The following is an 11,724-nucleotide window of genomic DNA, read 5'->3' as shown; positions in this document are numbered from 1 at the left end:
TCACAAGCCCGACTGCCACCGGGGGACAGGTTGTCCGTGTCTGCGGCCGGTTCACCGTACGGGGGCGCGTGGGCGCCAAGGAGATGGGCGCCAGCGCTCCTCGCGGAATTGACGCTCACTACTGGGCAGGCGAATCTACGGTACACACACACACACACGTCTCTTAGGTCTGCTTGAGAAACTGAGTGAAAAAGGTTCAACTGACGACTTTCGATGATGATGTGTTAAGAAGACGCACGCATGTTGGCTCCGATGCACCGTTTGGATTCACGGCACCGTATTTTATTCGTGCGTCAATTCCGTCACTGGTTGTTTGGAACTAGTCTGATGTTTATTTCAATTTAAAATCAGGAATTTGCTTTTCGTGTCGCTTCACTTTTCTTCACGGTCACAGCTCTTATGACTTGTACTGGACGCTGGAGATTTTCTGATTTGATACGTAAATCAAACACTGAGCTAAGCAGGAGTGGAGGGAAATGTCCCAATGGAGTAAGACTGACATCTATTGGAACAAGGTCTCGTAGGTCTTTTGTATTTCTAGCACAACTCAGAAATTGATTTCTGTGTCATTTGATCATACAGTATGCCCGTCACTGAAGATGTAATGAAGATGCAAAATAAAATTTTAAAAAATGTGAAAATATGACTGTGCTTTTTAACTGAATGGTACGCTGCTGAAATCAAGGAGGAGAACAACTCCTACAAACTCCGTCAAAACTTTTAGTGCTGTCCCAGTCGCGTCTGAGTGTCATGTCTGGAAAATCCTCCCCTGCAGTGGCCGACGTCTTCGTCGTGTCGCTCCGCCCTGAGGGCACCAGGGACTGGGGACTGGAACCTCAGCTAGAATTAAGAAATTTCTATCCACAAATCGCCACCGACAGGTTGACGTCTCAGGTTCTAACGGATTCATCCCAACGACTACCGGACGGACTGCCATGTAAAATTTGGTACGCGATTCCCATGCGAAGAATCCTGATAACTTTGGCGATTCCACGACTTTTAAACTTTGTTTGCCATCAAAAATGTGCAGACGTGGTCGATATGTAAACATTGTGCCCTGATAAATATTTCAATGTCTTGTCCCAACATTTAATAATTAACAAGTATTACAAGTTTTGCAAAAAAAAAAAAGGATCAATCTTACAGATCTACAAAAATATATCAAAAATAAAATCAATATCACGCTGCAACTTCATCTTAAAACCCTGAATTCTTTCAGTGGATTTTGAGGAACTTCACTCATATTACATTTACGATTCTTTTAAAATGATACGAATTATACTGTGCCTCACTGTGATGGGTCTGATCGGGAATTTCTAAAATACGAAACTTCAGCCGAACCCAGGGCGAGACAGACAATCACTGTTCATAAGGAGAACTCTTAAGACGCGGCAGATGGCGCAGGACGAGCATAGCGTCCTCTACAACCCTCCCTTTGGCCCCTCTAGTGTCCTAGGGTGAGGTATATGAGGTTGCAGTGGATTTGAGGTGTCAATTCGAGGCTAGGGTGGACAAATGAGCCGCAGTCAAGCGATGACCAGGTCTTTAAAGTGGGGCAGCGGGCGCTCCTCGATGTATTTCTTTATGTACCAGCAGGAGACACGAGCCTTGAGGTTTTCCTCGGCCAGGAAGTCCATGGCAGCCTGTGAAAAGAAACATGATAAATAATACTAACCAATAAAGCGCACAATGAATGTCTACGGCTTTTCAAAAGGCCTGATACCTGCGACAGCAGTGCAGCGACACCCTGGCCCCTGAACGTCTCCGGCACATAGGTTGACATCAGATCCACCTCCTTCTCCCCGGTGAATCTGTAGTTCAGCACCGCACAGTCAGGGGCCCCTGGTGGCAGAGGACACGGGAAAACTTGGCAACGAATTCAAAAAGTAGCGGAATCCCAGAGGGCAGTACAGTAATGTTTTGTATTGGAGTAGAAGTTAAATATATTATAAACAGCTGGTGTTTGTTTACATTAGATTTTAAACAAGCAATACCAGACTCCCTTCAGAAATACCTTTATTTAGGCAGCACCACTAGCCTGCTGCTACTGTACTGCTGTGCCCAAGTAGCTTAAAATTGCAGTAAAATGTGTTACATTTGGTGATAATATCATTGCCGAACTGTTTATCGACCAGAAACAAATCGTATAAAATACAAGTCATTGATATCGGTTACGCAAAGGTCTAGCACGGACAAAGGCACTTTAAATCCGCAGATTTTTAAATGAAGTTTCGCTGAGCGTTTCCTCCTTACCAGAGATCGATTGCGACTGTAAATACGTGCGCAGAGTCCAAATAAACGGCAGAAGCGGGACGGTATCTGAATATTCTCCGAGAAAACGAATCAACCGCGAAGAGATGTGTCTCAGCAGGCCGCAAAGGGGACCCCGGGCTCTCTTACAGAATCTCCGCCGGCGCCGCCGCGTCAGCCCCGGCTACGCGTGCTTACCGGCCCCGCTGCCCGGAGTGGCGGTGAAGCGCTGGTTCCGCCGGTCATGTTCCACCGTAAACCTGCAGCTGGAGCTGAAAGTACCGAAGCCGGTCCGGCAGCACTTCCCTCGGACGGTCAACGCGGTGAGCCTGGAAAACATCTCGAAGGGCGACAGGGCATGAAAACGCAGAGTAATGCCGAACAGCATGTGGCAGTAGTTGTAGAGACTGACCACTAGAGGGCGCCAGACGCTCACAAGACAATACAACTTTTTTAAAGATGACCTTTACTTCACCTCTATACTATACAGTACTTCAAACTACTACATATATATAAAAATTAACTCTGTTACAACTAAAATTCCCGCATTAAAATCCTTACTCAAGTAAAAGTGCACAAGTATCATCAGCAAAAGTAGAACTGAGGTAAAATGTCCAGTGATTATTATTTTAATTATTTCTGACGTTGAAAATTATTAGGAAATTTTGTGGAAATTTTGAACTTGTAAAATGAAGTTTTTCGGAAAACGTTTTAGTTCACAGGTCTATTATTTACTAATTATTTCTTAAACGTTTCCTCTAAAGAAATTTTTTTCAAAAGTGTGGTTTTGTACTAATCACAGAAAAAACAGAAGAATTTCTGAGTATTGTTGATTTTAGTTAGTTCAGTCGTGTTGAGTTTTGTCATTGACTTCCCGTTGAATTTCCATTAAAGAAACTCCTCCATTCAAACCCCAGTGAACATTTATTATTCATCTGTTTACTACTGGGAACTTTTCTTCGTTTACGTTGTATAGTTTTTTTGGTCGATTTGTTGCTGGACACGTGTCGCAGTTTGCATGCGTAGCTCACCTGATGTCGGTTGTGCTGCTCAGTGCTCCAGCTGATCACTGTCCGTTTTACTTCTTAGGAGGTAACTTGAAAATAAATTCACAGGCCTGTAAAATAAAGCGTTGCCAGTTTTTCCTCTCAGCATGTGTGGTTTTGGTTCCAGCAATAAGCCGCTGTGAAATTTTTATTTCCACTAAAAGAAAACGTTAAAAACTGAAAATAGAATTGATTAAAACAAAATATGAAATTTAACATACATATGCAGATATTTTATTGATATTCTTAATATAATCACGTCCACAAATACAGGCACAGACAAAATTTTCTTTGTAATGTACTATTTTTAGCGAAATTCTGCACTTGGATGATCATTTTCATGTTTGTCAACCCGTAAAATTCACAGAAAAACAATTCTTTCAGATGGAGAAACTATGTGTAACTCCACATACGGGGCCCCATTGCAACTCGAACCCTTTGGGTACAGGCAATCCTAATTTTACACACAAGTCTAAGTTTAAGACCATGTTTGCTGACAGTGCATTTGAGACCCACACTCAGCATGGTTTGAATAGGGTCTGAGCGTTCACGCTCTACACATGACAGCCCCTACATCTTCTCCCAGGCGGCAGCGTTCTTCACCCCTGCAGCCGTCACGGCGAAGAAGACCTCCGGGAAGAAGGATCTGGCGTAGATGGCCGCCTTGGGGAGCGAGGGAGCGATTACCACCTCTTTCCTCTTGTTGTTCAAAGTCTTGACGATCTCAGCGGCCGCCTCATCCGGAGAGATGCCGAGGGGTTTCTTGGTGTACAACACTGCAGAGACGGAGGCGGGGACAGAAATAGACAAAACGAGGAAAATGACACAGCCGCTGTTTCTGAAAGTGATCTGAAAACATAGTCTAACTTCCCTTCAACTTAACCAGAGTTTGTGTGTATCTTTATGATACACTGTATATTTGTGGAACTGTGTGGCACTGAGAACTTTTACTGAGGTGCAGTTTTGGGGTATTTTTACCGTACTTGAGTATTTTTCATGGCGGTCCGACCTGTGGTTGTACAGACGTTTTATGTCAGTACATAATGCGTGTGATTGTACCTCTGCCCGGTTTCCTCCGACGTTACTCACATGACCAGATGGACTTGGAGGAGGCTGCCGCTGCGTCTCCAGACGCGGCGCGGCTGATGAAGGTGTGGTTGATGGTGCTGACGCAGATGCCGTACTCTTCCACCTCGGCTCTCAGGCAGTCGAAGAAGGCCTGAACCGCGTGTTTGGAGGCCGCATCTGAAAGAGGTAACACACCTGAATGTCCCGGCTCCTCACAGGTTGCACATTTCAGATCCGACGAGCAAACGCAGCATCTTATACTACGGCCATCTACAGCCCATTGTTACCATTAACTAATCATGAAGCATCAGTAGAAATACTGCAAACACACCAGATCATCACTGAGAACCTTATTAGTCTCTATGAGCTCTGCGTGTGTAATGTTTTGTTTTTTCTTTCTCTATCATGGAGTACATGGGATAATTGTTTTCATTTTTTTTTTGAATGTATTACGTATCTTGTTCCAGTTCCTAGTGTGTTTTTGTACCACTGCATTTTCTAGTGTCCGAATAAACCCAGAACTGAAGTGTGACAGGCATGGATGGATTACTGGGCGGGCTCACCGGGCGCAGACCCAGAGGCCCGAGAGGTTAAGAGGCCCAAGAGAGACACAAAACATCGCAAAGTGACCAAAGAGAGACATAGTGACAAAACGATCTCAAACCATGCAGCCGTGTTTGTGGTCGTCTTCAGTCTGTGGGGTCCTATGTGGGAGGGCTGGGGGGCCTTTTACTTGTCTGTGCCCCGGGGCCCGTTGTCTCACAATCCATCGAGGAACAAGCGTAAGAGTCTAAAGCCAGGCTAGCAGCACCTTGAGCTAAATGCTCAGCCCAGCGTGTGGTGGCAGTTCTTTCCGTTCCGTATTGTACTTAGAGTCAACTCTTGTCTTTCTGCAAGTTTAATTCAGCCTCTGCAGATGGTCTCAAGCATGCAGAGATCAGAGGTCACGGCAATGAGCAGTGCATGGCAAGGAGCAGAGAGTACAGAAGTTACTAAACACTCATACACCTTAGTGAGTACGGAAAGGAGGGGTTGCCGTGTAACTGTTCAAAGAGATAAGACACACGACATAGGAATAGTTCGAACGCAGCTGCGGGGCCGAAGGTATCGTTTTTATCCCCGAAGGTCCAGGGAACAGCGAGCGATCACTGCTTCCCTCAGATTTAATGTAACTCCAGCAAAAAAAGGTGAAACGCAGAATGTGAATAGCATTACAATTTTCCATTACGTGTGTCAGCATGCTAACAGTCGCTAGTCGGCACACACAGTACGGCAGAGGCCGATGGGAACGTCATTAGTTTTGCAGGTATTTGGTCACGAACCAAATTATTGGACAAAATAAAAATTTAACCCGATGATGGCGCTAGAAGAAAAAAGCCAAAGGATCGTCAGGGTTATTACAGTTCATCCGCAGGGGAACATGAACGTCCAACTGACAGACCAACACCGTCAGCCCTGGAGCCGCGCTGATAGCATGGCTAAAGACGTCGCCTTAAAACCCTAAAGCCCCGCCAGCAGTTATAGCTACCAAGCCACATGTCTCATTTATTTAAAGGAATTAGTTTATGGATGGTAGACTAATGTCACTAAGTGCTTTACGGTCAGAAGCACCTTGTCCCTTCATGCACCGCTTGAACTCACATGTAGTGCGAAAAGGCACAGCTAGTTTCCCTTGGATGCTGTTGACCAGGAGCAGGTGACCAGTTCTCCTCGACATCATGGAGGGCAGCACGCCTGGAAACAGAAACGCAGCCAAAGAAATGCGACAACGCCATCACACCCCCTGCAGCCCGAAATCCGATCCCGCGCGTTTCCACCCTCTACCTTTAGCCAGTGTGACCGGTCCAAAGTAGTTGTTGTCCATCAGTAGCTTGTCCATCTCCAGAGACAGACTCTGTGCCGGCGCTTTGACCTTCATGCTGCTGTTGAGGATGACGACGTCCAGGCAGCCGTAGCAGTCCAGGATCTCTGCGACCGCGTCAGGCATACTGTCCATGTCCCCGAAATCCAGCAGCACCAGCTTGGGGGGAAACGTCTGCGGAGGAGAAACACTGGTGGTGGAAAGTAACTTCTACAAATTCCACGTTCTTTTACTTGAGTATTTTCATTTTATGCTGCTTTGTGCCCCCCCCCGCTGCATTTCAGAGGGAAATATTCTACTTCTTACTCAACTGCATTTATTTAACAGCTGCAGTTGCTTTTCCGATCAAGATTTTAGATTGAAAAACATTCGGCGAGCATAAAAAACACACAATGCACTGATAAAACCAGTGGTGCCCAGTGGTGGAAGGTAACGATAAACATTCACTAAAGTTTTGTACTTAGGTACAGTTATAAGGTACTTCACTTGAGTGATTCCATTTTACGACACTCTGTGCTTCTACTTCTCTACATTTCAAAGGCAAATAACCCACTTTTTATTGCACCGTGTTTATCTGACAGTAACAGTCACTAGTTCCTTTGACATTTTTTGCAGCTTTTTACATATGAAACCAGGATGATTTTCAAGTCCTGCTCACATCTCAATGTAACAGTAATAATATTCCAATAATGTAGTATCTACTACAGTACATAACTCTGAAAAGGGGTCATTCTGCCCAACGAGTCCATTTACTTTTAATATTTAAAAGTACTTGAAAAGCGCTGATTATACCTTTGTACTTTTACTTGAATAAACTTAACTTGAGTGCGGGACTTCTGTATTTACTAAAGTGGTTAAAACCGGCTGCACCTCAAGCAGCTACATCAGTAAAATACCACTTACACATTGGTGTATAAGTATAATCAGCAAAATGTATAGTACCCACTTAAATATACAAGCATAATTAAAGTATCAGCAATAAAAGTACTTGTTCTTCAGTAAAATGTTCCTGTGACTGATGTTATCAGGTGGAGGTGGTTTCAACCACTTTACAGTTTTACACCTTACGGTTAGTTTAGTCCAGTGGTGCTCAACCTAGGGGTCGGGCCACCCACCAAAGGGTCACACGATAAATGTGAGGGGTCCTGAGATGATTGAAGAGCGAGTTAACAGGGAAAAAAACAAAAAAACAAAGTTCGGATGCACAAATTTACAGTCATATTTTGGACAATTTTTTCGCGTTTGTGGTAAAAATCATTCAATAACCCCGCCTCTTTCAGGTTCACCTATCTACCATGAAACCATGAGAGAAGTTTAGAGGGGAAAATCTCTCTTTGCTAACACCTCATAGACATCTGAAACATGACAAGGAGCCGTGACAAGACGGTGCTTCTTTGTAGCGGGGGCCCCGAAACACTGGTTTAATCTTTTTTTAACGGTGCACTGTATGTTATGAGCTCATATGTTTTGTTTATGCATCGTCACTACGATCTTTGACCTTGTGTAAGTGCTGGTCTACTTACTACCGTGGGGTCTGAGGCGTTCGCCAAATCGTCGGCGAGTCCTTCGAGTTTCTCCCAGCTCTTCCCACAGAGGATCAGCCTCGCTCCTCCTTTGTGAAACACACCTGCGCATTCTTCGTCAGCGAATCCGAAACAAAAGACGGGACACACTGTGAACGACTGCGAAATCAAATTACGTTCCAAGGTACCGGATGAGTTTTTGCCTTAAAAACAAAAAAGTTTGCCAATGTTACCTTTTCCGAGCCCGGATAAGGCGTCGGTTACAACCACCACCTTATTGCGTACTGATGTTTTGGACAGCAGACCAACAATGAGACCATAGAGGTAGAAAAATCCAGCTGTCAGCACGATAACACAGGGCACCAGGAGAACAGTGGTGGTCCACACTGGGTCCATCTCCTGGAGGATGAAAGAAATGTTGAAAGAAATGTTTTAATTTTTATATTAAATATGCAAAATTGAAATGAAACAAGGGAACATCTTTGTAAGTGTTAACACAAAATGTTGAGGGAAAAAGGTTCAGTATTTTGGGAAATACACTTATTTGCTTTCCGACACCGCTCTCTCACGTCCGTCTGTGAAGTTAAGGGCAGCAGACGGTTAGCTTAGCTTAGCATAAAGACTGGAAAAAGTGGGAGACAGCTAGCCTGGCTACTACCAGTACCTCAGCAGTTAAGATGTTATATATTGTTTTTACAAAAAAATCAAAGTGTAAAATTAACAAATTGCCATTTTACATGGGGTGATGTGTCGCTCTCTCTCTTGGCCGTTGTAGTTTCAGCACCCAGAGCTAGCCCGGCTAGCTGTTTCTCCCCTGTCTCCACAGTTTGTGCTAAGCTAAGCTGACGGGCTACTGGCAGTAGCTTCCGTACAGACGCGATCTTGCAAGAAAGCAGATTTTTCCCAAAATGTCAAACTATTTCTTTATAAAAACGAACAAACAAACAAACAAACAAGGATACACAAAAAACCCCATAAAACACCTGTGTTGATGTTACCGTCATGAATGCTGTGGTTAGCTAACAGGTTTTTGTTTGAAGATGCACACGTACTTTTTAGATGAAAAATGATTTTTCTGTGGCGATGTAGATGAGATGGGATGGAGATGTAGCCGCTTTTGGGACCTAATGTGAATGATTTGCGAGAAAAAAAGCGCTTTACCCATAGGTTCTTCTCGTCCGCCACATTGGAATCCATCTCACCCTCTACAACCATTTTTAAATCTAGCTTTATTCCTACAACGCTGAAACAAGAACATAGAGGATTTAAATTTTTCAACCGTGTTCCTCACATGAGAAGGCAAAACAAGGATAAACACCACATCATTTTTCTGTATGATGAGATGATGATGGGATGGGATGGACCTTTGGGGACCTAATGAACGTGAACGTGAGAAAAAAGGAGCGAAAAAGGCGTTTCAGAGGGTTCTCCGCCTGTCACATTTTCCATCCATCTCCCCCTCTACATTTTTTTTAAATCTAGCTTTATTCCTACAACGCTGAAACAAGAACATAGAGGATTTAAATTTTTCAACCGTGTTCCTTACATGAGAAAGCAAAACAAGGATAAACACCACATCATTAGTGTCTCTATATGGGATTTGCGCCAACAGGATATACATGTACTTGGATATGTGTGTGTGTGTGTGTGTAAAATAAAGAGACAGTCAGTGCTTCATGAAGTAAAATCACATTTGCAAAACCATAAAAAAAACTGAAACTAAGATTTGACTGGAAATCTGCCACGTGATTGGACGAATCAGGGGGGCCTCAAACACGATTGGTCGCTCTGGCTCCCCCATCAGGCTGGTTTGGTTTGTTCTTTTTCAGCTGCTCATTTTCTTTTTTTTTTTTTTTTTTAAAAACTTTTAAAACTGTGTCAAAAATCCAAGCATGTTCAGAAACTACAAAAAAGAAAAGGCAGAAAACAGCTACAAAAGGAAGCAAAATAACTCAAGGATGCAAAACAACTATTAAAGGACACAAAGTGCACGTTGCTTGTCCTTTTTTAATATCTTTCCGTTCGGGGGTCTTGGGGCCCCTTATGTGTCTGTGCCCGGGGACCCGTCTCCTCCTCATCCGTGCCCGAACCCTTTGTGTTTCGGTTACGGACGATCTCTTTTCCTCGTCGGCTCGCGGAGTCGAGCTGCCCTTCACATAAACTTCTGGTTTAGGTTTACCGCGCCGAGCACCGGCTGTTTGTCTAAATATAACCTGCCCCAGAAATAGATGGGGTAGTATCTGTCACAGAGGCTCAATGTCACGGAGCGCTGGCCACGGAATTCCACGACAAAGTCGAGAGATCCACAAACACCGAAGGAGAATGACGGCACATTTTCGTCCTGTGCTGCAGCCGCCCGGCACCAAATCAGACGCCGAGACGAAGGGGTCACCTTTGAAGAACCGGTCCAGTTCGCCGCGCACTGTGCGCGAGTGGAGCGGCTCGTTTTCCACCTGGACCTCGAAACGCTGCGGGAAGAAAAGGGGAAGCGGCGGCCGGCGCTTACCGCTGCTCGGGCCTCCGCAGGTGGCCGGTAACCCGGCGCTGAGTTCCTCTCACCGGGGAGCCGTGGCCGCTCGCCCCTTGCAGCTCGTCCGCCGAGCTCCTCCCGACATGACGGCCGGCCGGGCCCTGCCACGGCGATACTTTGGGATTTGAGGTCTTTTAATAGCAACACAGCTGCGTCGGTTATTTTCCACGTATGCTGTCAACAAGAGAGGTGTGTCCGTGTGCGGGCCCCCCCTCTCCCCTCTCCCCTCTCCCCCATGGGTCAATACTAGTTACGCACGGTGCCTTTAGCGCCTCTCCGACAGGAGAACGGAAAAACCAGCTTGTCCGGGGCCGTGCGCTGGAAAAGATCAATGTAACTGAGCCGGAGTCGAGTCTGAGCACGGGCACGCGTGCGGCCCTAATTTCGCTCTACCAGTGCTCCAGAGCTGAAATGATTGGTCGATTAATCGACTGATAGAAGTTTGATCATTAATCACCCCCCCCCCAGGAAAAAAAATCGCTTGTTCCAGCCTTAAAATGTGAACATTTGCCAGTTTTCCTACTCATTAAACTTAACATCTCCGAATGACGACGCGCTTGTTTCGCCATTTTATACAACGATCGATTTCATACAACGATCGATCGATTGCTGAGGTTTTCCGTGCGTCCATTACTCCACAGTCGGAAAAATGTAAGAGATTTGATAACGAACCGGACGAGCTCGATATAAGTTAAAAAGGATTCGGGCCTCAGAAGCAGATCTCCACGCAACGCGGAGGACGGCGGACCCGCCGGAGCTGATGCTGCGCGTCGCCGGTTCAGATCACGTCGGACCCACACGACGTGGGGTGAGCCGGGGGCCCGTGGGGGGCCCTTGGGTAGTTGGTCCTGCACCGCACCACTGATGGAAAGTAACTACAAACTGGGATGTTGTGTGTGTGTGTGTGTGTGTGTGTGTGTGTGCGTGCGTGCGTGTGTCTGTGTGTGTGTGTGCGTGTGTGTACTGTATGTAGGATTTTTTTTTCCGTCTGTTATTCTGGTTAATTTAATTTCCCCCCCGCTTATCTTCAGTTTTTCATTAAAGTAATCAGTGGTTTCTCTTATCAACGAATGTAAATGTTAATTATTGATTACGTTTATTATAAATCTGTGTTGATTAAGAAAAAGGTTTTTGTTGTAACCTTGCATTAAATATGCTTGAGGTGGTTTTATTTTAAATATCCTTTTAATAAATCAACAGAGATGTAGAGTATATTGACAAAGTTCACTGTAATAGGTCTGAGTCAATTCCAAAATCATTTACTGAGTTACTCTTGGTAAGACAAGAATTATGGAGTAGCATGACACCTCTGTGTGTGTGTGTGTGTGTGTTTGTGTGTGTGTGTTTATTTGTGTGTGTGTGAGAGCGAGAGCGAGAGAGGAAATTAAAGGCTCGGAAATTCTGTCAATCAAGTTCTCAGAATTTGAAAGAGTAACCAGATGTTGA

At 45.0% G+C, this 11,724-nt stretch overlaps 2 protein-coding genes across 3 annotated transcripts; both read right to left on the bottom strand.

Annotated features, from left to right (window-relative positions):
- Positions 1-851: 851 nt before the first annotated feature.
- Positions 852-2,661, bottom strand: LOC120787715 (protein NATD1-like). Its single transcript, XM_040123323.1, has 3 exons — positions 2,449-2,661; positions 1,724-1,842; positions 852-1,643 (listed from the first exon to the last, which is right to left on the bottom strand). The coding sequence occupies exons 1-3, from the start codon at positions 2,636-2,638 to the stop codon at positions 1,527-1,529; spliced, it is 426 nt and encodes a 141-aa protein (XP_039979257.1). The 5' UTR covers positions 2,639-2,661; the 3' UTR covers positions 852-1,526.
- Positions 2,662-3,502: 841 nt separating this feature from the next.
- Positions 3,503-10,464, bottom strand: LOC120788462 (dehydrogenase/reductase SDR family member 7C-B-like). Of its 2 annotated transcripts, none has more exons than XM_040124325.1 (7): positions 10,255-10,464; positions 7,982-8,147; positions 7,749-7,897; positions 6,189-6,399; positions 6,006-6,098; positions 4,386-4,541; positions 3,503-4,072 (listed from the first exon to the last, which is right to left on the bottom strand). In XM_040124325.1, exons 2-7 carry the CDS (start codon positions 8,142-8,144, stop codon positions 3,867-3,869), a joined length of 978 nt encoding a protein of 325 aa, XP_039980259.1. In that variant the 5' UTR covers positions 8,145-8,147; positions 10,255-10,464; the 3' UTR covers positions 3,503-3,866. The 2 variants fall into 2 exon arrangements, with proteins under 2 accessions (XP_039980259.1, XP_039980260.1); XM_040124326.1 differs by having other exon boundaries at positions 3,867-4,072; positions 7,749-7,861; positions 10,255-10,459.
- Positions 10,465-11,724: the final 1,260 nt, after the last annotated feature.

This window comes from Xiphias gladius, chromosome 3 (assembly GCF_016859285.1).
Source record: "Xiphias gladius isolate SHS-SW01 ecotype Sanya breed wild chromosome 3, ASM1685928v1, whole genome shotgun sequence".
In the NCBI taxonomy this organism is placed as follows: domain Eukaryota; kingdom Metazoa; phylum Chordata; class Actinopteri; order Istiophoriformes; family Xiphiidae; genus Xiphias; species Xiphias gladius.
Note: the sequence above shows the minus strand (reverse complement) of the source record. Positions and strands in the feature narration are given on the sequence as shown.

Excerpts from the sequence above, each read along its gene's own strand:
- LOC120787715 (XM_040123323.1), bottom strand. The coding sequence starts at position 2,638 with ATGCTGTTCGGCATTACTCTGCGTTTTCATGCCCTGTCGCCCTTCGAG. Across the intron at positions 1,843-2,448 it reads CACTCCGGGCAGCGGGGCCG|GGGCCCCTGACTGTGCGGTG; the intron begins GTAAGCACGCGT and ends CTCTGCCACCAG. Across the intron at positions 1,644-1,723 it reads TCGCTGCACTGCTGTCGCAG|GCTGCCATGGACTTCCTGGC; the intron begins GTATCAGGCCTT and ends TTCTTTTCACAG.
- LOC120788462 (XM_040124325.1), bottom strand. The coding sequence starts at position 8,144 with ATGGACCCAGTGTGGACCACCACTGTTCTCCTGGTGCCCTGTGTTATC. Across the intron at positions 4,542-6,005 it reads TGTGCCTTTTCGCACTACAT|ATGCGGCCTCCAAACACGCG; the intron begins GTGAGTTCAAGC and ends TACCTCTTTCAG. Across the intron at positions 4,073-4,385 it reads CTCCAAGTCCATCTGGTCAT|TGTTGTACACCAAGAAACCC; the intron begins GTGAGTAACGTC and ends CCGTCTCTGCAG.